General features: G+C 34.2%; 1 protein-coding gene across 5 annotated transcripts in view; it reads left to right on the top strand.

Annotated features, from left to right (window-relative positions):
- LOC138700025 (uridine phosphorylase 1) overlaps positions 1 to 27101 on the top strand; it is a 184307-nt gene that overhangs the window by 100186 nt on the left and 57020 nt on the right. For 3 of the 5 annotated variants that reach the window (XM_069826314.1, XM_069826313.1, XM_069826312.1), the window contains exons 2-3: positions 12438 to 12596; positions 21008 to 21131. In XM_069826314.1, coding sequence (XP_069682415.1) covers positions 12490 to 12596; positions 21008 to 21131 — 231 coding nt within the window. In that variant the 5' untranslated portion in view covers positions 12438 to 12489. The remainder of the gene's footprint in view (positions 1 to 12437; positions 12597 to 21007; positions 21132 to 27101) is intronic. The other 2 variants (XM_069826315.1, XM_069826316.1) reach the window with 1 other exon arrangement.

Raw genomic sequence — 27101 nt, 5'->3', positions numbered from 1 at the left:
GCACATGCTCGGTGCTCCAAAGCAGTTGTACACACGAGGTCGCTTTGACAGTTATTGAAATTAATTTTACGTCGATTGTTGTAATCAGAAAGACATTTGAATAGATGCGATGAAAATTGAATAGGCCTATTTTATAAGTCGTGCAGTAAAATTAAGTTATGGTAAACGAAATTAACCTGCATAGTTAATTAAAAATGTTCTTTCCTCAACAGTATTCGGACCTTGAACTTTGTATCTACGAGCAAGCACGCTAGCACAGAGCGATGAATTGTCATAATCGGGGTTGCCGTACGGTCGTGTTTGTTTAATAATTTCATTCTTAGACATTAATTTGATCTTATTTCAGATTAAGTTCATGCTTTTTGCATTACCGTGAAATGCTGTTCAAATAATACTGGGTTAAAATAGTATATTACGATAAAAGATTGGGAAGTTCTTTTTACAAAATCGAGGAAAAGTTTGGAAAACAAGCAGAGCGAAAACATTTGTTAAATCGTTATGGTGTGAATCGCGCTCTGTAGGGAGTTTAAAGAGTTGGGCCATTTTTTTGTTTCTGAGACTGTACATTAGCACGTAAGGTTAGGTTAGTTAAGTTTAGGTAGGGATAGGTTTAGATTAGCGCTTAGTTGAGTGCTTAGCTACAACTGGCTAAAATCGAAGATATTCCGAATGGTTTAACAAGCAAAGTAAACTTAAACCATACTAAATTAATGCATATATCACAAATTTTAAGACATTGCTGAACGGAGGCTAGGCTTAAGCGTGAGTTTGAGCCCTTCTTGAGCTGATTATCTGGTTAGAGTTTCCTGAGACTTTTCCAAATTGTACAACGTATGTCGATTAGTTCTCGCTCTCACATCGTCAATCCCACTGATACTAGTCCAGTGGTTGTCAGCAATCGCTGAAATGGATAACGGGTAAGGAGTGTATGAGAATACGCACCGTCGCCTGTAGAAGGGACAGGGAGAAAGCATACCCGCCAGCAGCCACGGATGCACACTAGTGTCTCTCTTATCATTGGGTAAAAGACGCTAGCCCGAGGGTGCACTGTGCTGATGACCGCTACTAGTCGATACAGCTTCGTTATGCAGCCGATTAAGAATATGGAATATTCGGATAAATTTGCGTTTATGCTCTTGATGGAAGTAACAATTATATTGGTTTGCAATAACTCATCTATATCTAATAAAATTATCGTTTATATTCAGTTTCATAGTTATTTTTGCAAACTTACCTATTTTCAAAACAAGACAAATAACTGTAAATGATAAATGACATTATTTGAGTTAGTAAGGAAGTTACGCTTTGGATAAAGATGTAAAATGAGTGAGAGGTACAAGGGAACACTGATGCACCATTAACCTAGTTGTAATAGAAGAGTGATCTGCCTTGTTTTTATAGCACTTTTCAGAAAAACCTTAATATGCTTTGCTTTTGATACCAGCCTGTTATCTCTCGCCACACCTACTGTAGATACGAGATTCTCTTCGTGCAATTATCACAACAAATGGTGTATTATTCAGGCCAGTTACTTCATTTATATCACATTGCTAAGATGCGGTATAAATATACAATAGATCTATACAGAGTGGTCCACGCGTGTGGAGTAACGGTTAGCACGTCTAGCCGCGAAACCAGGTGGCTCGGGTTCGATTCTCGGTCGGGACAAGTTACCTGGTTGAGGTTTTTTCCGGGGTTTTCCCTCAATCCAATATGAGCAAATGCTGGGTAACTTACGGTGTTGGACCCCGGACTCATTTCACAGGCATTATCACCTTCATATCATTCAGACGCTGTTGATAAAGCGTCGTAAAACAACCCACTAAAAAAAATGTACAGAGTGGAAGTGATATAACTGTGGAGATTGAAGGGGCATACATTAAAATAAAAAGACCTATCATGCGTTTTGTAATTAAATGCATGGTTAATTAGAAAATTAGGCTGAAAGTCTGCGTGGTTTGGAAACAGAGCGTCGCCGACTCACATACGAAAGCATGCACACACGCACTCAGTCTGCACAGCAGAGTTCCGTCTCTTAGCCACTACAGTAGGGTTGTCAGACTTCCTAATGGAAGAAAATAACGATTCATGTTAATTTTTAATTTAATTTTCAAGAAAACCGTCCATTTATTTGAAAAACAGCAAAGGGATAATAAAAGATTTCTCAACAGTTTCTCTAATGATAGGAGTAAAAACCAGAATCGTTATCGTTCTGTTATCCTTCTTTAGCGATATAAATAATAGTCAAGTTATTTATATTTTGTTTTCGTTCGTTAGCGTTGTAAATAATATTCTGTTTTTGTTCTTCCACGATATAAATAATCTGTATTTATGCAAGTAATTATTATAATGTAAATAACCATTTTTCTTTGTAAAATAGGTTATTTTATTTAAATAATTAATTACATAGTGTATAATATCTTATATTAATTAAACAAACGAATATTTATCATTTATATTCTGTTACCATTCTTTAGTGATACTGTATAAATAATATTCAAGTTATTTGTATTGTTATCGTTCTTTATCGAGTAAAAATATGTTAACAATTAAGGGAAAAATATATATTTCTGAGAAAATTATTCATTTGAGACTAATATGGTATTATTTTTGTTGTGATCTATCCACGGAATAAGCTCTTAAAATCCGTAAAGTTATATTACTTCCACTCTGTATATAGCAATGCTATAATATATAGATGCAGAGTACTTCGTTCAAGTCTAATGATACTTGTCCACGGTACAACTTAAATCACATGCAGTGTCGAGTTTCGAAAGAAAAGTTCAGTTGCACAATGTCAACAATTATGCAACTTGAAAAATTGCACTTATACCGCTCTCATATTGGGCATGTTTTAAGTTGCATGCAATTTCAATAGTGGCATCGTAAACTTTCATAATATACGATTTGCTCCGTCTGAAAGTGACTTGAAAAGTTCAAATAATTTTTGTTGCACATAACCATCACAATGCGCTTGCATACGACATGTGTCTGCTGAATTTGAGTCTGATTAAGACTATTGCGATTGTTTTATTTTCAAGAATATGTGTTAAATGTAATACGATGTTTACAGTAATAAAAGCAATTTAATATACAGAGTGATTTACAAGAGTTACCGCCACTTACAGAGCATATTCCCGAAGACATTTTGAGCAAAAAAGTTATATAAACATTTGTCCTATTCTCAATATTTTCAGAGTTACACTAATTCGAAATTGTTTTAAAAAATACCTTTTTTCTTTAGTTTTAAGGGTAGAAGAATATTACAAATAGAGAATGAACTATTCAGAAGTGTAATTTCTTCAATTGGCTAGTGTTCTGAAGCTAAAATGTGTTGTTAATTCCATAGTTGCTTCGTACAGACTTTTTTTTTTTAATTTTTAACCACAAAATTGCATTTTTCTTACGCACTTATCACAACAATTGTTACAAATCACGTTATTCTTGTAAACCCTTTAAGAATGTACATTAGGATGCAAAACTGAACTGTAAAGAATCAAGTCACTAAAAGTCGTGTGATCTGTAACAATTGTTGTGATAAGTGTGGAAGAATAATGTAATTTTTAGATAAAAATTGGAACAAAAATCTTTACAAAGCAATTAAAGGATTAAAAACACGTTTTTAGCGTCAGAATATTGGTAAATTATTTTTTATTTTATTTTATTGGGTTATTTTACGACGCTGTATCAACATCTAGGTTATTTAGCGTCTGAATGATATGAAGGTGATAATGCCGGTGAAATGAGTCCGGGGTCCAACACCGAAAGTTACCCAGCATTTGCTCGTATTGGGTTGAGGGAAAACCCCGGAAAAAACCTCAACCAGGTAACTTGCCCCGACCGGGATTCGAACCCGGGCCACCTCGTTTCGCGGCCAGACTCGCTGACCGTTATTCCACATGTGTGGACTTTGTAAATTAAATAAAGTATACTTCTGAATAGTTAATTATCAATTTTAACCTTCTTTTACCTTTAATAGGCTACTAAGAAGTATTTGTCTAAATGTAACTCTGAAAATATTGAGAATAGGACCAATGTTTATATGACGGTGTTTGTTCAGAATGTCTTCGGAAATATGCTCCGTAAGTGACGGTAAGTCCTCGTGACTCACCCTATATTTCATATATATGACCACGAGAACGCAATGGATACGCGCCGATTTCTTATAGAGTCAAAAAAGTTTATTTAAAATTCAGCCAGCGGATTACCGCAATAAACAATGAAAAAAAAAATGCTCTCAACAAAATTAATCCAGTAAGTCACCTGAACATATTAAACAAAAACGAAGTTCACAAAATTAGAAAGCTGCACAGGAGACAAATATAAAACTAAACAGGAATCCTTCGATGTTTAAAATGTACACTCATAAATAAAAGCAGTCTTCATCCAAAACTTCTTAAGTAAATAATTTCACACATCTCGGGGACTTTGGTATAGAAAACAGATAATATACTTATGTGACTGTCGCTTAAAGGACAGTTCAGTTTCGCTATTATTGACAAAAAAATATATAAATATTTGTTTATACAAAGCGTTTAAAAAAGATTATAAAAGAACTTCGTGAGGTGGTACGGAAGGACATTTGGAGCCGTTTGAGATAGTGAATGTGTGTCCGCTAAAGCTTCCTTTCAGTAGATCTACGTCAGATCTACCCCTACAAGTTACTTCAAATAGGCCCTTTTGGTTCTTGGTCACAGTATCCATGTTTCAAAAGAACTTCGTGGAGTGATAGGAAAATAATTTGTAGCAGTTTGAGCAAGGGAATGAATTCCTGCCAAAGCCTTCTTTCAGAGCTACAGCGGACGCAAAATATCTCCGAGCTTGGCCTACGTCACAGAGAAAGGAGGGCGAGATAAGGAGAAACAAACAAATTATTATACTTTAGTGCGGATTGTTATGCGTGTATAATAAAACTGAAAACATCGACTACTCACCGCTGTAACGTCTTTATCTCAGTGAAGTAATTGAGCCTGACCGTGACAGTAAGCGAATGTTTTTAATTTCAGTAGTGTGAAGGATATGTTTTCATGCAGATAATGTTGCCACACCCTCGTCAGGTTCGGAGATATTCCGTGTGACCACTGTACGTCATTTTGAAGGAGAAACGAGTGCGTTCAACTTGCACTGTCAACGCAGACTATAACTCAGGGTAAGAGATGATGCGTACGTATCACCTGTACTGCAGACAAATAGGGAGCGCTACTGCCAACAACAACAACAACAACAACAACATCAACAACAATCGAAATGTACATAGTTCTCGCCTACACTATTGCTTGTTGTTTCTTGCATGGATATAGTTATTAGCCAACAAAAGGGTATTTAATTTCAAGCAACTTGCCTACCTGCAGGAGCTAGCACTTCTACAATGACGTATCTCTGAAAAGAGGCTTCACCTAATGTGCATTTCCTATCTCAAACGGCTACAAATGTTCTGTTCTACCACCCCACGAAGTTTTTTTACAATATTTTTTTAAAACCGCTGTATACATTCCAATGCTGCATACTGCCTTAGGCCTACTAGTTGTTAATACACTCGATTTACTACAAGACGTTTTATTTATGATATGGACTTGTCTGATTAAAGTGTTTCTTTTGCATTAATGACGTCAATTTTTCTAACATATAATCGAATTTGATCCCTGAGATTCCTATAAAATTTTATAGAATTCTTAGTGTCTCTCTTGCAACTCGTTGTGCCTGTATAGCAGTCAACAGTCGAAGAAGAACTATGAGATGGAGATGCGTATTGCATTTAATTGCCACATAAGTGACGTGTTGTGTTTAACGTTAAATGCAACACTTTTGTAGTCATAACATTTTCAAGTTGTCCTTGCAATTATTGGCTCATATGTAAATAAAATCCGCAACTTCTGTTGAACAATTAAAAATTGCTGGCAATTTAAGTTGCACCGCGGACGAGTATCTATAGGAATTGTTAGTGAAGCCATGAAGTTTTATAAATTAGATCTTAGCAGGACGGGTTTGACCTCATCGACTATTTCCAAAAGGTTTTTTCTTTAGCCTGTAACCCATCGGCTTGTAATTCATTATTATTCTTATGCATTCTGTTTTTGTTAGTTCTACACATATGTCGAGAATATTTTATTTCCCCTATACTTTTGTAAAATAATAATAATAATAATAATAATAATAATAATAATAATAATAATAATAATTCGTATTTTCAGCGAACTAATGTTTAAACTTATGGAGTGAATCAAATATGTATTTAAACCTAATAGCGTATTTGCACTTTTGGACTTTTTGCACTTACACAATTGAAGTTACTTTTCAAAATCCACATCCTTCAGGGGACCACCTCCACTTGCAATGAACTGCTAAAGTCGCTTCTAAAGTCGCGTCGCTGTTATTTCCGGCGTGACTCCTTCTCTTTACTTATGCCTTAGGAAGTGAAGGCTCTATACAGTCTAGGTAGGTAGTATCATGAGCCACTTTTGTTCTTTCGTTGCCGAGCTACCAGACGAGGAATCTATTTGCTGCACTGTTAAACATTATCATATCGTAGCTCCTTTGATAATAAATCAAACGCAGTGTAATTGAGCAAATAATTGAGCGGCAAATAACGTCCTCGTGTGCTTTCTGCGAACGCCAACGAAAGAACTAAAATGGCGGGCGATTATATTAAGTATTTATCGAGCCTTAGGAAGTGCATAACGTCATCAGCAGCGAATGACAAGACGCACACGTTTAAATGTAGCCGACCCGCAACGTGATTGGCTGCCGGAAATAAGAGCGACGGGACTATAGTAACCTGTCATCACACGAACACACAACTCCTGACCAGTGCGTTCAGTTTCTTGCCGAATCTTGTTCTTCAGCTCTTGAGTATCACGAATCTATTGCAGAACATTCTCTGTTTCAATCCCATAAAAATGAATCTGTAGCTGCCAAATTGGCACGAAGGCATGGAATACCACCAGACTGGGAGATGATGCGTCCGGAGAACGTCTGCGAAGTCTACAAAGGTAAGTATTTGAAATAGTGTTCCCCCATAGTGTACGTACTGTGCATGATGTTCTAGAGCAGAACAACATTCGGCATCAAATTTAACACATTGGTCAGGAGCAATGTGTTCACGTCACAAGTTTCCAGAAGTGATTTCAGTAGTGCATTCATTGCAAGTAGAGGAAGCTACTCTAAAGATATGTTTTTTAATAACTTCAATTTTGTAAATAACAAATCCAGAAGTATAAAAAAGTAAGTAGGTTCAGTGTTTAAGCTAGAAAATAAATAATTGTTGCAAAAATGCACAAATAAATTAAATTTGTGCAAATTGCGAAAAGCTTGTGCAATAATCTAAATAATTCTACAGAAAGGTAAAATTCAAAAACAAAAAGTTCTGTAATTTGTTTCTTTTCTTGGATTTTTATTAATTTGAACCCATCTTATCACACTATAGATATATTTATGTAAGTAAATCATTAGACGTAGGTATGTTTAGATTCAATTACTGCCGAATTTACATCACATTAAAATACGTTATTTTATGGGCACTCTAAACATTGACATTCTTTACGAGTAAACTCTTCAAGATTTAGGCCTATTGTTAGCAGGGTGCTAATTCTTTTTACTGAAAAACTGTTTCTAATGACAGTTTTTATAAGATTCATATAATTAATCTTAGCTCATAATTTACAGTATGCGATGGAATTGTATAAATCAATTAGGAGAAATTGTTCACTTAACGTGTTAACTTACATGATTTGTACCAATGCTCTGAAATCCATCCCTCAAAATCTGTTGCTCAATACATTTCTGAACATTCCCATTCCATTAGCATTTCATTTAAATTCAGATTATCCAGAACTGAATAGTTGATACACATCTCTGATTTCATTTTCTCCATAATTATCTTCGTTTTTGAAGTTCAATGTGATTGTCGCATTTTTGTACATTTACATTGACATTTTTTTTGCATTTGTAGAAGTCGAGTAGCAAAACGCGACAAATGCAACTGTCTTAAATCCTGATTAGGTTGTTTAATAAATATTTTATTACACAAATATGGTTTGCTAAAAATCTCCGCCTTATAGGTATAATAATATACAGTATTAATATAATATAATATAATATAGGCCTAATATAATATAATATAATATAATATAATATAATATAATATAATATAATATAATATAATATAATATAATCTTAATATATAAAATTGAATGTGGGTATGTATGTATGTATGTATGTATGTATGTATGTATGTTTGTATGTATGTATGTATGTGTGTGTATGTTCTCTGTACAAATCTATATGCTTTGACCGATATGTGCCAAAGTTTGCACATTTAACCTTCATAACCAGGAGAAGAACATAGGCTACATTAGAATTGTGCAAATGGAAGTTAAATTAATTAAAATTATAAAATATAAAAATAGATCAAATCTTCATGTATAATATTAAAATACAAAATCTTCTACAGTCAATTGTTCTTTTATTATTGTCTGTTGTATTCAACATCGACTTTCATGAGGCCTTGGAAATTTTAACACGAAATTAAATTACATTGTTGTTACAGATCGCGAAAGCTAAAACTAGATATTTCATGCAGTAAGTATCTTTACGCAGTCCAGGACCGTATTATGAATTCCTCGATGCAGTTTTGTAGATAGTGAGCAAACTGTTTTATACAACTGAATTCTAGAATTCTTTGAAAGTACAAGGATTGCTACCACGTAGTTTACTTAATAATGAATAACCAATAGTGTTATTGCGAAATATTGACCCACCAAAATTATGCACGAATAAGAATCTGTGTGAAAAACTCATACGAAACGTAATAGAATTGGCAATATTAACTGCAAAAATAAAAGGAGATGTTTTTATTCCACGTATTGCTAGGATACTCATTCAATTTTAAGCAACTGCAATTTCAATGCCACTAGCATTTGTAATGGCCATATTCAAATGAAGCTCAAGGACAGTCGCTCAAAGTTGCAGACGTTAACTTAAAAACTACGTGTTTTTCACATCCTCAACTATATTTTATACAAAGAAGTGAAAAAAAAAATATTTTACACATATCAATAAGCAATTCAATGATACTTTTGTCATGTTGCTAATGTAGTATATGAATGTACATAAGCCCACTGAAAATAACGTATTAATTCTCAAAATATTGTTGTTCACGTTGCAAATTTAGTATGTTAAGCGTCATGGAAATAAAAATCTCTTAATTTCTAAAATATCGGTAGGCCTATACGTTTCTCAGAATACTAGTCTTTATGTTAAAAAATGACTTATTGCGAGTTTATATTATATCTGTATTCTGTGTATAAAATTAGAAAAAATATAATATGTTCTGAATTTATGAGATATAGTTTCAAGTTATATTAAAAAAAAAAGAACTGGGTATGATATAAGTGGGTGTACAGCGGTCAAGAGGTAAAAAAATCTTCCGATATAAATTAAATTATATATATATGTATACTGTATATTGATTCAATGCTGAAACTGATCAGAAAGAGGAGAAGGAATTATATTTTCGTGGGGTTTTACTTTGTTTATAGTTTGATTTTTCTATTACTTTATTTGTATTTCTGGCGCTGTGGAAGAGAAGGCCTAATGGCCTTAACTACACCAGAATAAATAAATAAATAAATAAATAAATAAATAAAAAACAAGTAAGTAAATTTAAAACAACAGTTTAACGTCAGGCACATGATATGTTTTCTTTCCGGTGGCTGATTTACAACTGTTTTAAATTGAGTTAACCCTGGCAGGCATTTGGTTAAGGAGTTCATTAATTCATATAAGTGACGTTAAGTGAAGATTCATCTTTATAGGCGAGGAAAGCTTAGTAGAGACAATTCGTTTTGGTTGTGTATAGTTGGGTTTCCGAGATTTCCGAAAATTTAATAACCAGTTTAATTAAAAATAGAAGCAGAAAGGAAAACCCGGGCAACGCCGGGTGCTTTCAGCTAGTATAATATAATATAATATAATATAATATAATATTATATTATATAATAAATTCAAGCCTTGTTTTCACTGCATTCGTAAATACCATAGGAGTCCTACGTAGGTCTAAACGTACCTCGGAAATTTACTATTAAGGAGCAGACGTTATTCGTTGCGTTCTACGTCAGTTGTAGAAGTGATAAATTACCGGTATACGAAGTTTATGCAATGAAAGTAGCCGAAATGGGACTATACTGACGGAATTGTCCCTAACATCGTGATTATTATTATTATTATTATTATTATTATTATTATTATTATTATTATTATTATTATTATTTTATTATTATTATTATTATTTATTATTATTATTATTATTATTATTATTATTATTATTATTATTATTATTATTATAGTATGTATAAATATGTTCAAGTAAATACATTATTTGTTCGAGATATACGAATTTCATATACGTATATCAGGATTTGAACCAGAATTTTTTGCTTACGATGAGTCATTTCATACAAGACTTGGTGTTTCCGTATCAATTGTTACATTAAACAGGCAACACAATTCTGCTAGCAATTTACATTGTCGAGCTCAGTTAGTTGTCTGAATTGCATTAAGAAATTAATACGTATTTTAACCATGGTTAGATATGCAGTGCAGCAACGCATTTTCCTCATTGAAATGTATCTACTGAAGTAGTACAAGTTGTGCTTACGCACGTTTCACTTGGATTCAATTTGTGAACTACCGTCACCGGCTTATAGGGATTAAACAAGAAATTTCAAATCCTCAGTACAGAACGTTACGGTATATCCAATTTTTGTGGCTAGGCGATGGGTAGGCCTACTTTTTCTTGGGCTCATCTGCATCCTCGTACGCGTATCTTCAAGTGTTTTATCTGTAGAGTACTCTAACAGCGTTTTGTCTTATCTAAAACGGAATCTCTTTCTCGCCACTTCATTAATTGATTTATCAACACACCATTTCGATGGTTATTGAGCTTCTGGAAAACGCCGTCGAAACTCAACGTAAACACAATTCAAGCCACCGTCGTAGCTCAGTCGGCTGAGGTGCTTGCCTGCTGATCCGGAGTTGCGCTCGGGCGTGAGTTCGATTCCCGCTAGGGCTGATTACCTAGTTGGGTTCTTTTCGAGATTTACCCAACGGTAAGGCAAATACCAGGTAATCTATGGCGAATCCACGACCTCATGTCGTCAAATACCATCTCGCTATCACCAATTCCATCGACGCTAAATAACTCAGTAGTTAATAATAATAATAATAATAATAATAATAATAATAATAATAATAATAATAATAATAATGATAATAATGATAATAATAACAATAATATTTATTTATTTATTTAAGGCAGAGTTAAGGCCATAGGGCCTTCTCTTACACTCTACCAGGTGACAAAGTATACAAGGAGTGAAAATTTAACAAAAAGTTAAAGAACAGGATACTAACACATTACAAAAAATAATAGCTTAACAAAATCGACACTAAACAATATGAAAATACCGTAATAGAAAAAAGAAAGCAAAATACAGATCTAAAGATTGGAATATAATAAAAGCAACTCAGTTTGTACAGATAGTTAACAGGGAATAACGTAAGAAAAGATACAACAAATGGAATGTAATAAAATAACAGCGTCGTTAAATAACAAAGTAAAAAAAAAAACATAGTTCGTAGATAATGTTTCAACGAGAAAAATTCGTTGGTGTAGGCTACTGTGTATTTAACGGAAGTTAAAAAAATACGTACATTTCAATAAAGTTCACGCAACTGGGTTTGGCAAAGTGCCAGTAAATTTGTGTCGCCGGCTTAGTGCAACAACTGATAAGGAAACTCCACGCACTGGCCTAGACTAAACAACTCACAGAGAAAACTCAATGCACTGCCCGTCAAAAAAAACAACCTCATGGCTCGGTAAGAATGCCGGTAACTTACGTTTAATTCGCTATGTAGGCCTCTATGGAATATACAGATATTCATTATAACATAAAAACTGCAACACAAACCCGTCTCTTGAAATTAGTGTTAAACACAGTTATCTGCGTATCTGTATTTTAACTAAGTTATGTTTTATTTCATATGAAGTAAGATTAATATTGCTGTACTTCGTTCCGTAATATTTGACAGGCGACGTAAACATTGCCGGCAGAGGAAGAGAGAAGTATAATTGCTATTGAACCAATAGCAGAGGTCTCATTCCACGCTTGTCTTGCAGTTGCGGGGGTAGAACGCTTCAGACCGCCCAACTTCAAGATAAACGTGGACTCAGACCTCTGCCATTGGTTCAATAGCAATTATACTTCTCTCCTCCTCTGTCGGCAATGTTTACGTCGTCTGTCAGACATAGTGAAATCGAAGTACCGGTATTTATATTAATGTTGAATTCTTTGTATTACTGCTGTTCATAATAGGCTTCGGTTTAAGAAGTCCATGATGGCGCATCAGTTCATTACCATATGGATCGTACATTATTTCAGAGCTGTTATTGTAAGCCTTCGTCTGAAATAAGTGATCACTGACTTTAACACGATGCCCTGTAACTGTGAAGACTGGCGCTGTGATACCTGCCCGGTGGCGTGTGAGGAGAACGGACAGCATCATCAGAATTGCCAGCATGAAAACGTTGCGGATACCAGGTGAGGAACTCGAAGGAAAAGAATGAAGAGCATTAATCTTAGAGAACATTATTTTGTTATATTAATCATCACTGGACATTTGGTCCAAGAACGTTAAGTCAAAGGAATATGTAGTGTACTATACTTCATTGTCGTAAGCCTTCGTCGCCGGTTTTTTCGACGCGTGTCCTTGAGTACTAGCCCAGTCAGTGTACATTTGTTGCCAGTGCAGCTGAGAATGGTACCATCCAAATACACGCCACGTCAGCAATCTGCCAATCACAGTAATCAGCTTTCTCTCCCACAGACTGCGGCAAAGATAAGATACTCACTTTTAACATTCCCATTACTTATTTCACTCTCCAAAAACGGTGACTTTGATTATAGTTATACCTATTTAGACATAGAGAAGCAGTTCATGCTTATCGCAGAACATAGTAAATACAGTATATTTTTCAGAAACTATTAATTTATCATTAATTGTCACATGCTAACTGACTAGGATAACGTTTATAGCTTTTGCATGTTGATAATAGTAAAATGTGTAAAAATGTATTTCAAAATATGTAGCTACATACTTTTAAAACTTACTGCATTAATTATGTGTCGCGAAGTGGTACGAAGTGATGATAATAGGAATGTTTGCTTTATTCGTTGAAAGTAAGTTGATATTGCATTAAACACAAAAGCGGAGGGCGGATTTTAGCATATTTACATGTTTTATTCCTTAGTTAGTTATTGTGAATAAAAGTTGAGATTAAAAGTGATACTCATAACAAGAAGGCGCCTTATGTTCTGTTTTGCACGTGCATAAGATTTTGACATTTGTTACGAAAAGGACAATATGATCGGCACGGAAGTTACAGGAAGTGTTGATAGACTTGTTTGCATTCGCTAAACTCAAATTTCGCCGCCTCTCAACAATAATATAGGCACGATGATGAAATTTGCTGTTTTCTACTTGCAGATGTGGCAAATCAGACTATTTCATTTCATTATGGTGAGAAATAAGAGAAACTTCGACAGTGTGTAGAGTACATTGTATTTTAGAACAGTTCAATCGCAAGAAAATTATTAATTTTGAATTAGTTTTTTTAAACGATGCCTAACGAAAAATGTGCCAGAATTGTACTGGTTAAGCAGTGGGTTGAAGAATACGTAACTATAAAGGAGGATTAACTCCCTATACCGCCAATACGCCAATGTTAAATTTGCTTATTTTAATGATCCATTATCTCAGGAATTACTCACAATAGCATACTGAAATTTTACAGGATAAAGATGCAATGTTGCTAAGAAAACCGAAGCTAATTTATCAAGAAATACAAGTTATAAAAACAGATCTGAATCTTTAAAATAATTTTGACTTTATTTTGGATTTTTATGCAAATGCTTATTTTCTCACGAACTATAAATGATAGAAGAATGAACATTTTAAACACATTTTGATAACAATCTGACTCACATTAAGTGGTGTATGTCTTTTAGTTTGATCAGAAAAAAAAAATACATAAAAGTAACAAAATGAAATCAACATTACCAAATATATATATATATATATATATATATATATATATATATATATTTACAATTTGTATTTCTTGATAAATCTCCATCAGTTTGCTTATAAACCTTGTATTTTTATCCTGTAAAAATTTCAGTAAGATATCTTCATTAGTTGTTGAGATAATGGGTCATTAAATAAGCAAATTTAACATTGGCAGTATAAGGTAGTTAATCTCCCTTAAATAACTGATGTGTTTCAATATTATCATGTATAACAGGAAAATCATCAATAATAGTATACTGCTTGATACAAAATGCTTCTTTTTTCAATTGTAACAGTGTGCATTTTGTTATTTTAGTGCATATTCTGGTTTTTAAGTGCCTATGAATCGGCCTCTTATGTTGAATTACTCTGAATTTACACCTGCTGTGTTGAAATATGTGTGGGTTCCTTGTGCATCTGTTGAATAAATTGATGCATGAAACCTTTTTTACCACTATTTTGACGCCTTATGGGTAATAAACAACTAAGACACAGTAGTTCAACAGAGCACGACCCAGGCGTCTTCTATTGTACACTGTAGAGGTACTCTAGAACACAGTTAACCTGAAACAACTTGCCTCTCTCCCGTCGGGCAACAAGTTTCGCTTCCTGCTCATAACCGAACGCTCAGCGGGACGCATGTGGGCAGTTGCGCTGTGCACCGTCGCTTCCACTTTTATTGCCGCTAGTATGGAAAGATAAAATGTATGCACTGTATAATTATATATTATATACGACAGCATTATGTTGCACTGAGTTCTTCATTTGTAATTTATAAGACTTACATATTTTTAAAAGGGATAAGCCACTATCGGCACAAAGATAAAATTACAAGAGTCTCCATGAATTTCCTTCCCAAGTTCTATCGTTCTCAGCCAGGATTGAACTTGCGAACCTTGGATCCAATGATAAGCACTGCATTTGCCTAATAGCAAGAAAGGCAAAACCTAACAAAAGTAAAATACCTTCAACCTGACGCGTTAGTGATCTATCACTGTACACCTTTTTTCTTAGTCTGCATTACTAGGCTTGTATAATTGGTGTGTGTGTGAGTGAACTCGCAAATCCTTATACCTAAATAAAACAAATTTAAAAATAGCGATGATATGAGTACGTAGTTTTGCGCCAGAATTCAATGTAAACTTTGGATTTTCCCTTCTTCCGGAAATAGGTGGGGAAAACTTATTTTTGCGAGAGTCTTCTTTCCCCTTTTCATAAGTTCGCCATTGCAACATTAACTAACAACGATTTCCTCATAGATAATGCGAGCATTCAGGAAATTTCTGAGGAAGAATTGACAGCAGATCATTATGTGGTACACACCCATTTCTTCATAGTTTGGCACTCCTGCACTCCTACTTACTCATAATTCTTCTCAGAAATAGCCGCAAATTGCCAGTGTTGTCGAAATAAATATTGGAAAAATGTAAAATATGTTTGGGTGACTACAATGAAGGCACCATATCGCAATAACGGCACATTTAACTTTGATTTCGGGAAATGTCATTTGTAACAGAAACAATATCGATCAATAAAAAAAAGCTGAGTTCTTTATTGTATTATACCTAGAAGGTGATTCTACTCAAATGCAAATGGCCACGTACTTTTTCATTTAAAATCTTTAATTTCATAAACTGGCATACTTTAACTTGTGTTTTTTTAAGATTAGCGCCTTTCTTTCAGTCAGTTTATATGTGCATGCGTAATGATTACGAAATTAGCAACAAGAATGCATTACACTTATGTTGTTGAATCCTGCCTTTTGGCTGAGATAAGGGTGAGGGAGTTGTGGTTATTTTTTATCTGTTAGGTTATAAAACTGTGTGACATATGTATGTAGAAGGTGGCGTAGTTGGATAGCGCTGGCCTTCTGTGCTCGAGGTTGCGGGTTCAATCACGGCCCAGGTCGATGACATTTAAGTGTGCTTAAATACGACAGGCTCATGTCAGTAGATTTACTGGTATGTAAAAGAACTCCTGCGGGACAAAATTTCGACACACCGGAGACGCTTATATAACCTGGGCAGTTGCGAGCGTCGTTAAATAAACCATATTTTTTAGACGGTAGTTTTTTACAATTATTTTGCGTACATACATACATACATACATACATACATACATACATACATACATACATACATACATACATACATACATACATACATACACACATCAGTGGCGAAGCTAAGGTGTAAATACTGGGTAGACTGAAAAAATCTGCCTATGTTGTATCTTTTTTATAGAGCAGATGTTTATCGGCATTTGTATCAAAATTTTTTGTGACACAGATCCCACAAAAAGATGATGACCACTCATTTTCACCTCCAAACAGAATACTGCTAAAACAATAAAATTTATTTGTCACAGAGCACTCTGTTGGCCAGGATATTTCTTGTACTATGAAAATTGAAAATTTATATTTTTCTTCCTCCATACGCTATTTTAATATGTAATGTGGTGTCGATTTTCTATTTTTGAAAACACATGACCTCAATGTTCTCTCAGTATGAGCCATTTTACACAAAATTAATATGTAACACACACACGTATGCACTTTTGATTGAACTAAACTCAACAACGCAGCGCTTTCACTAACACCAATATTGCGCGACGTAATATTGTGACGGAAGGCTAGCCTCGTCCGAGGTCCCGGCGCTTCGCCCCGTACGGAGATGTAGGCCTAGCAAATCGATACCCCATCCCCGGTCTCCCCTCAAGCTTGCTAGTCAATGTCATAGCTATGCCTTCAGAGGTTTTTGCCTTAAGCCTCGCTCCTCGCATTGCTCTCTCCATACTGGAATGACTGTCAACAGTGTACTTAATATATGGAATGATCGGAGTGCAACCAAGTGTTACGACATATCGTTATTACGAACTTATGGGCCTATTGTTACTAGGAATAATAACTCAAATTTTTCGGATAGGGTAAGCCTCAAAAGCCTCTTATAAGAGCTGCGCAAATGACACACACACACACGATTTCTACAGATAATGTTTCATAAATCTGCAATTTTATCAAACTCTTGGATAGGGATTTAAATGACTCCTTTTAATAAATCATTGTAGATCATGGATAACTTCGTGTAGAGTAGCTATATTGTTGGTGATTGACATTGGAATAAATTATTAATATGCGCAACTGAATTTATCGCGTTTGGTATGTTACAAGTCATGGATAAACAATGATGACTTAATCATCTTAAAATACACCTGCGGCAATAGCTCTAGTGTATAAACAACCTACTTGATAATTTATTTACAAATATCTCTTCTTAGTACATTACTTAGCAGTTTCCTAGGAAAGTGTGTACGAATGTAAGTTCAGGATTCCGTTAATTTTGTTTCTTTTTCCTATCATTTGAATTGCCGCCTTCAGTCCTCACGTTGCCTCTTTTGATTTCTTTTGACTTAGTCCTGGTCTTTTCTTCTGACGCGGAGAGTACATCATTCTCATTCTCATTTTTCAAGGATTACCACACGTCATCGTAATTTCATGTGACGGTCCAAGACAAAACCGTCCTGTCCGAGACAGAATGTCCGATGACGTATGCTGCCGGCCTACGCGTTAGTTTACCATTGAATAAGCTCTCGTATATTTAACATTGATTTAACGTTTAGATGTCTATTTTCTTACATGAAAACAGTAGAAACGATTAGAGTAAACGCACAACTATTTTATGTACATTTCTGGGAAGTTACATAATATCTACAAGAACCTTACAATGTAAATGATGTCAGATGTCTCACTTCTGGCATTGCAGAGAATATCTTTGTACTATAGAATAAATAAATTTCATAATTTTGTGCATATTAAAATTATTTCACTTGTACTCATCCTTTCAACGGTACTAAAAGAAAATAAACCATAAACATCAACATAATTGGCACTATGACAAAGGAAACTGAATTAAGGCCTTGCAGGAAGAAGAAGGTAGCCTAGCCTTAGTTTTCGATCGAATTCCGGTTAATATGTGTACTGGAATAAAAAATAAATGCTAATGCATTAGTATAAAAAGAGGCAGATTCGAGAATAAGCGGGAAATACGAGTACATAACAGGTTTTTCAGTTGCTCCCTTCATTCTTTGGTGCAATGGAGCAACTCCAAATTTGCAAACTCGCCCAGCATTAAAGCAAGGAAGTACTAACTGAAAAAATTCTGACATGTGTAAACAGGTCACCATTCGGTTGGGGGAATTTTTTTTGTACTCTCTTAAAGGATCGTTTTCATAAATATTTTTGTCTTATTTCCTAGAAATTGACGAAAATGAAACTGTCACTTCTTCCAGCAAGGTCCTCAACATGAAACGCATAATAGGTACATACAGTGATGATGATGAAGTATAGGTCATGGCAAATTCGTGCCATTCATTTCTTTTTAAATATGCGCTAGTGGGTAGTACTATCTTGTTTTGCGTCCGTGTGTACTTAGGCCTATCTCAGGTTCGAACCGGAATTGTATTTGTTCATGAATGTACACATGTTTCATATTAAATATGTAAATTTCGTATTTTAGTTTTAAAATAAATAAATAAATAAATAAAATAACACTTCCTGGATTGATGTACCCATAAATGAGGTTATTCATTCATTCATTCATTCATTCATTCATTCATTCATTCATTCATTCATTCAGTGTTCTGCCCAACGGCAGGTCTTTTACTGCAAACCCAGCTTTCTCCAATCTTTCCTATTTCCTGTCTTCCTCTTTGTCTCCGCATATGATTAATATATCTTAATGTCGCCTATCTTCTGATATCTTCTTCTGCCCCAAACTCTTCTCCGTTCACCATTACTTTCAGTGCATCCTTCAGTAGGCAGTTTCTTCTCAACCAGTGACCCAACCAATTCATTTTCCTCTTCCTGATCAGTTTCAGCATCATTCTTCCTTCATCCACTCTTTCCAATACAGCTTCATTTCTTATTCTGTCTGGCCACTTCACACATTCCAGTCTTCTCCATATTCCTATTTCAAATGCTTCTATTCCCTTCTCTTCATTTCGTCGTTATGTCCATGTTTCTGTTCCACACAATGCCACACTCCATACAATGCACTTCACTAGCCTCTTTCTTAGTTTATTTTTCCAGAGGTCTGCAGAAGATGCTTCTTTTTCTATTAAAAGCTTCCTTTGCCGTAGCTATCCTCCTTCTGACTTCTTGGCAGTAGCTCATGTTACTGGTTATAGTACAACCCAAGTATTTGAAGCTGTCCACTTGCTCTACTGCCTCGTTTAGAATTCGCAAGTTTAACTGCTTTATTTTTCTTCCTATGACCATGATCTTCGTCTTATTTGCATTTATCTTCATCCCATACAGCAGCCAATACTATAAGTGTATAATAATTATTAACTCCTAAGCCTTCATTTGAGTCTAATGTCACGTACACTAAGTAGTAACATGTTTTTAAGGTATTGTATAAAATTGTCTCAAGGTGTACTCTTATTCTAATCGTTTTAGTGTATATTCTTTTAGTATCTTTATATTCAGTGTTAATGAATTAATTGTTATGTTTTGAATATACTATTAATTAAAATACATTTATAATACTTTAACGAGTCTATATTTAGAAAAATTAAATACAGTCTTGATTTAATCTGCTTATTTAACATGAACTTATTATGCGTACGCTTGCCTTTATTAGATGTTAATTTACAGGGAAGGAAAGGAAAACATATTATTCTAAGGATGGTAAATTAAACTTAAGTATCTAACTTAATTTTCTCTTTCAAGAAATATTGACAAAAGTCATTTTAATTTTAAGTAAGGGAAGACTATTCAACAAACCACACCTCTTTAGCACTTAGTACAAATTCTTGGTAAGATCTTAAATTTGCGGGAATAAGATAAATCAACAAGAAAATTAAAAATATTTCCTCTGCTTACGTTACTGACTTGCAGTATACTTCTGTATTCTTTGTGAGGAGAGGAATCACACAAAACCTGGTGTATTGAGTTGGTAAAAATAAACAAATCCACAGAAATATAATTATGATTCTATACTCAGAATAGCAATGATTTATTATTAAATTAGTTTATCTACACTGATTGATCATTCTATAATACCGTAATCTGTATAATACAAAGGTTACCTGAGACTTCATGATTACTTCAAGGATTTCTCCAGAGTAAAAGGTCGGCTGGTTGCCTTGGTTCTCCATGGGCTGTAACATCATGAATTATTTTATTTAACATACTTATGAGTAGGGCTCGGAAGTAGATGAAATGTCATCTTTTTTCTGAGACATCACAAACAATGCAGAATGCAATACAAACTCGTTTCACTTTAACATGAACTAAAATAGCCTACTTTCGTTTTGCATTTTTCGATCTTTTATTGTCTATTTGCCATTTTTTAGGAAATTTTCTACTTTTTGTTGCATTTTTGCCCTTTTCTGCTTGTGAACGGACATTCTTTCCAGTGTAGTCGTAGTCTATATTCGAGGACCTACTACAGATTGCTTACACAATTCGAATTCGTCATGCAGGAATTTTGCTTATGGTTGCATCAGCCTCGACTCCTGATCACGTGTGTTACGTGCTTCTCCCATTCAACACAACAGAATAAATACTGCAGCCGCAGTTCCCGCAGTCGGTATATTGTATCTCACAAGTGAAGTCGTAAAAATGCAGAAAGTAAAACAAAACAGACAGTTTTTTGCGACAGTTAGTGACTAAGTTTGGTGACAATGAAAGTATACTATTTTTTGTATTTACGGTCTTTTTTAATTTTAATGTCATGTTTTCAGAAAATTAAGGTCATTTTATAGGTTATTTTGCTGCAATTTTTGGGTCATGAACTTTCGAGCCCTACTTATGAGATACCGGTCTGTAAAGTGTGTAGAGCTGTGTGCTTTGGTTGCTAAGAAAAAAACATTGTATTTGCAGGTACCCCGATGGCACCGTGAGACTGCGCAACCCGAACATAGAGCTCATGGACCAGGACATCCTATACCATCTTGCTCTAGGCAGCGAGTCGCACGATCTTATCAGCATGTTCGGTGATATTAAGGTGAGAAAAATATTACGAAGCCATGATAGCACCTAATGTGGGAAGCTGAAGTGTTTGCTAGCGGGAAATGAAGTGTAGTAACCTATATTAGGTGTCAGAAGGAAGAGATATAAACTTAGCTCAAGGTCTCGTGGTCACTACACGCTATTATTCAGTTAAACTTATAGTGGCGACGTGAGCTTGTCAATAACCGTCGATAATAATCGTCAGTACGCCATCATTATTTTTCTGAACGGTTAATAGCTTGTTTGTTTTGATTAATAAAGAGCGGAATTTAGGCAAAAACCTTTATTTTCCTTGATCATACAGACTTGAGATTTACATTTTTCATGGAAATAGTATGGGTATAAATAAAGGGGTTTTATAGTGCCTAAAAATGCCTATTTCGACGTTAGTGCCTATTTCTAAGTTTTTTTTTAATTGTTGCATCATTTTTGGTAACTGTTTTTCTTAACATCCTACACCGTTTACATTCCAAGACGGATAACAACTCCTTCCTAGCAGTGAACAACACAATAGAGAAGTACCTATATACCTCCAGACCACCCCTTCTCATTCTTACAATCTTTCAGTCCTAAAATTCCAACTTAAAGTTGGCCTGGGTAGTGTAGTCTGTATAGCACTGGTCTTCTGTGCTCGAGGTTGCGGGTTCGATCCCGGCCCAGGTCAATGGCATTTAAGTGTTCTTAAATGCAACAGGCTCATGTCAGTAGATTTACTGGCATGTAAAAGAACTCCTGCAGGATTATTATTATTATTATTATTATTATTATTATTATTATTATTATTATTATTATTATTATTATTATTATTATTATTATTATTATTATATCTTCCTCTGTCTGTCAGCAATTTAACACAAACTCGCTGGGTTGTACCCGAATAAGCATTCTCTTACATTCCAAGATATATAACAACCCCTTTCCTTTTTTCTCACCTTTTGTAAGTACAGCAGTAAGCGACACAATAGCCACAATAGGTGCTGATCATCTACTGTGAACTATGGAGATGTGATTGGTGAATGAAAAACACTTACTTAAAGACAGAATGTCTTCATTTTGTGCATGCATGTGTACCCTTGTAAAATGTGAAATGTGTGAAAGTTTATTTTAATCCTAGAATTTTGCATTAAATAATTGTTGAATTTTATATTAGTGACATTATTTAACAAGAAAAAGCCTATTTTTTATTTTATAGAGCCTAAATAAAGGAGTTTAAGAGCCTATTTTAGGTGCCTAAAATGCCACTTTTAGAGCCTAAAATTCCTCTCTCTTTTGATTAACTGTTAGAGCATGGGCGGCCCTTCATGCATTCCTTCCGATTTCCTTACTTTCACAAACTCTGTAGCTCCCAACTGTATGTAAGGTAGATACTATCTCTAAGTTCGCCACTCGTCAATTTCGTTGAGATACGATATTTGGCAAAAAGTTGGCAACAGTAACTTGAAGCATGATGCGTTAGAACTTCGTTGAATACGCAAGATGCTTTGTCAGTAGTCGCCATATTATGTTAACTGTGATTGCCGGTATAAAATATGCTCTGTAAGTATGTATCCGTTTCATCCAGCGGAATATGACCTCATCTCAAAGCTAATATTAGGGAAAACACCAGGCTTCTTTGAAATATAATCCTGAAAATCTGCACAACTGAAACTTTAAACTTTACTCTCGTTTTAAAATAGTAATAGTAATAATTAAGGCTCGGAAGTTGATGAAATGTCATCTTTTTTCTGAGACGTCACAGACAATGTAGGTTGCAATACAAACGCGTTTCACTTCAACACGAACCAATATAGCCTACTTTTATTTTGCATTATTTTGCATTTTTCGGTCTTTTATTGTCTATTGGTCATTTTTTAGGAAATGTTCTACTTTTTTTTTTGCATTTTTTACTTTTTCTCCTTATGAACGGATTTTTTTACGCTTTAATCGTAGTCTATATTCAAGAATCTACTGCAAATTGCTTGCGCAATTCGATTTCGTCTTACAAGAATTTTCTTTATGGATACATCAGCCTTGACTCCTGATCACGTGTGTTACGTGTTTCCCCCCATTCAATGCAACAGAACAAATACTGCAGCCGCAGTGCCCGCAGTCACCATATTGTATCTCACAAGTGAAGACGTAAAAATGCCGAAAGGAAAACGAAGCAGACAAAGTTTTTTTGCGACAGTTAGTGACTGACTTTGGTGACAATGTATTTTCCGTAGATGAAAGTATATCATTTTTTACCGTTATAATCATGGTATTTTTTTTTTTAATTTTAATGTCATATTTTCGTAAATTTAAGGTCATTTCATAGGTCATTTTTATGTGGTTTTTAGGTCATCAACTTCCGAGCCCTAGTAATAATACTGTCCTGCTTCGTTATAAAAATCGCGTTATAAATACTAGGGCATTCGAAAAGTAATGTAACATAGTTACTGTTTCACACTGAATTTATTTAGGTTACTTTTGACATTACATAGTTCAAATATAGTCCGCTACCATGTCAACGATACGTTGCCCAATCCATGAGAGATGGCGGACTCCAGCTTCAGCATCAATTCTGGAGCTCTCTCTCACTCATTGATCTAAAGCTCTTTGGTTGTCAGCTCTTGATTGAAAGTGAATTCCTCGCTTCCACCCATTTTGCAATAGTTCATTGTGGTAGGACTTCTCTCCCATAAGCTTCTTTTAATATCCTAAAGCACCGAGTTGCATTTTTTTTTTTCCTCTTGCAACTTGGATTTTTATGGAGCACCTATTGAGCATTTGTTGGGGCTGTATTATGTGCTACAAATCAGAAACAGTCCCTGTATTCACAAAATGTGGTTGCTTAAAGACTTTTAATATTCCAAATTTATGCAACAATCGCTCCTCTATTACGTACTAAAAGATTTTGATGCTCACCGCTAGGAGCGCTGATTTACAGTATTATTGTGGTATTATTCAGAGTCCGTGGATATACAGAGTAGCGCAATCACCGAGTCGGCCGCCATTGTTAGTCCTTTTCAACACGCTAGGGATAGGAATATTTGAAGTAAAACTCAGATATTTTTAATTTGAAGGGCAAAAACGTCTAAAGGATCTTCTCACATTATAGAACATTATTGTCAATCAACATACTAATGTAAAAAAAAAACTTCATTTGATAATTATAATAGCATAAATATACATTTAAGTGTTCAATACACTCCTTCATAAACGTCACAGTTGTAGGTATTACAGCAACAAGAACTTAATAAATTATAAGTAACAAATTAAAACAACAATGTTTCAAATAAAATAACAATAAATCTAAACATTTGCAACTACATTCCTCGTGCGAACTCTCCGGCTTCCACATACTCGTATAAGGGGACACTATACTGAAACTTCGCGAAGTTTATTAGTATTAAGAGTTCACAACAGTGAAATCCATAACTACCATACTTACGAAGCTAGATTAATCAAACTTTTATCACTGATATATCTGCTTAATAGTGACAAGTGTACAAAATTGCATCCGCCTACGATACGTGGTTTGCATTTTATTAATCATTTTATTAAAATATTGAACCGCTTTATATAAAAAGTCGCTTGCACTACAATTGACATTATTCTTAAGTGATTTTCACTTATATGGATCCTTACATACATGGAATCAAAGCTTACTATAAGGTTTGGCTGTAAAATTAATCAGTAAATTACTAGAATTTTTTATTATAAAAAAAATAAAAAATTAATAGCCATAAAATTTCCTAATAATTTACCCATTCGCTGTACAGAAAATTCCAATAGTAATGTTTGTTCCAATGTATATAAAGAATCATATAAGTGAATATCAATTAAAAATAATGTAAATTGTGACGCAAGGGACTTTTTGTATAAAGCAATACACTATATAATTAAGTTATTAATAAAGTGCAAACCACTTATCATAGAGAGAGACGAAAGTTGGTACATGTGTTATTATCAACCAGATATACTAATGATAAACATTTTGTGAATTTAGCTTTAAAAATATGGAAATTAGTAATTTCAGTATAATGTCCCCAAGGATACACTGACGTGAGGTTTTATCATTTTTGGTCAAAAAATCGTTTCTTTGTTTTTACCTTTAACAATTCATTTTTGGTCTAAAGATGCCCTCTGCCAATTTTCATGACCATACGACCGGTCTATCAGCTATTTTGGGTCACGTTTTTAAAAGGCTGCGGGCTCTGACTGTTAATTTAAATACTCCGTCCACGACCTCCACTCTGAATTCTGTGACCATTTTGGAAATTACGCTCTATTTCATACATTATTTATTATATTAGATTTCCGATTGAGCCAGTCTAGCTTCTCGACTTCTCGAAATAATTCTTCATAGAATCCAACAGGTGTTAGGCCTACTTCAAAGGCTGCTTTCCTTTAAAAGATATTCAGTTGCAAAGGAGAGCACAACTCTTGTCTAAAGGAAAATTCCACTTGTTGCTAGTAGCCATAGCAACGTGTTTTCCATGCTTGGTTTTTGTTTGTGATACAAGAAATATTTGCAAGTTTCTAACAGTTTTATTGTTAGTGTTATAATAGTGTCTACAGTCTATAGTGATTTGTAAATAATATTTATCTATTATAGTGTTTTCATAAGTTTACATAGTTTTTTTAGTCACCTTTATTTACTAGTGTAGGTTAGGTGTGCACAGCGTGGTAGTGTATATAAGGGTAAGTTCTGTATATAATATGCTAGGTCTATATGTTTCAAAATGCCTAGAAAATAAAAAAGACAGAGACCTGGTTCATTATTATCATCCAAAACTTTGAAGTGAATTGTCTCCACTTTAATTTACTGTAAATTTTGCATTGCTAAAAATTCTATTCTTTCTACGGATTTTTACTACGTGCATAATTTTTTGTAGAGTTTTTTTTTAATTTATTTATTTGATGTTTTAGCTTAGGAAGTCATATCGCAAAAATACATAAACAATTCTTACAGTTTACATAGAGTTTACTGTATTACAATAATCATTAGAGGAGTTTTTGAATATGTTCTTAACAAAACTTACTATCACGATTATACCTAACATTCATTGTTGCTGTTGCTTAGCCAAATGTCCGAAGACATGTTTGAATCTCATAAGTACCACCAATAAGGCATCATTCATGAGACAACTAGGCCAGGAGATAATGGGGTAGGATGACCAGTTCTTTTCTCCCTCCAATGCATACTTCGCCGATTAGCTACATATTCTACTAATTAGACTTCATATGCATACAAACAGTTCTCCTTCCTCTGACACATATCGTCAAGTGAGATGTACTGCCTGATAATATATATGCATATCAGTCAGAATATCAATAAAAGGTATTTTAATACTATTTTTTTTACGCTCGAGTTGAATTTTTTTTTCCGTTTTTATACTTTTAGTGCATTAAATATTTTAAATTATTTTTTAGTAAATTAAAAGGAAAATTGTATAATAAGTTTTGTTTCTGAAGGTCTGACAAGTATGTATAAAAAATTTGGCCATAATAGCAGCAATTTTTGAAAACCTAAATTTACACAATTTAAAATTACAAATTAAAAGTACAAAATTTCAGAGATCTACCTAGAATAATTTAGAAAACTGAAATTTCACATCAGTCTAACTTTAATAGGGTTTCTAGTTTCTACGGTTTCTGCATTTTCCAATCGAGCCAAACAATACAATCTTGTCTCAAGAATGAATTCAGAACTTCACAAATATATTATGTCATTCTTGCAAATAGCAAATAGGATAAAATTCAGAAATGCTTGATTTGAAAGAGAGAAAACGGTAAAAATTTGACACTGATCCTAATTGGTACGTGATTTTCATTTGTTTTATGTAGAAATATCATTGCTGAAACAACTTAAATTCTAGATTAGTTTTATAAAAATATTTTGGGGCCCAATTTTTTAAAAAATAAATATCAAAATACAGTCATTCTTTAATCTCACAATGTATGCTCGCTTAGGTAGCGGATCGTTCCTTTTTATATTTAT

The sequence above is a fragment of the Periplaneta americana genome, chromosome 5 (assembly GCF_040183065.1).
Source record: "Periplaneta americana isolate PAMFEO1 chromosome 5, P.americana_PAMFEO1_priV1, whole genome shotgun sequence".
Lineage (NCBI taxonomy): Eukaryota > Metazoa > Arthropoda > Insecta > Blattodea > Blattidae > Periplaneta > Periplaneta americana.
Note: the sequence above shows the minus strand (reverse complement) of the source record. Positions and strands in the feature narration are given on the sequence as shown.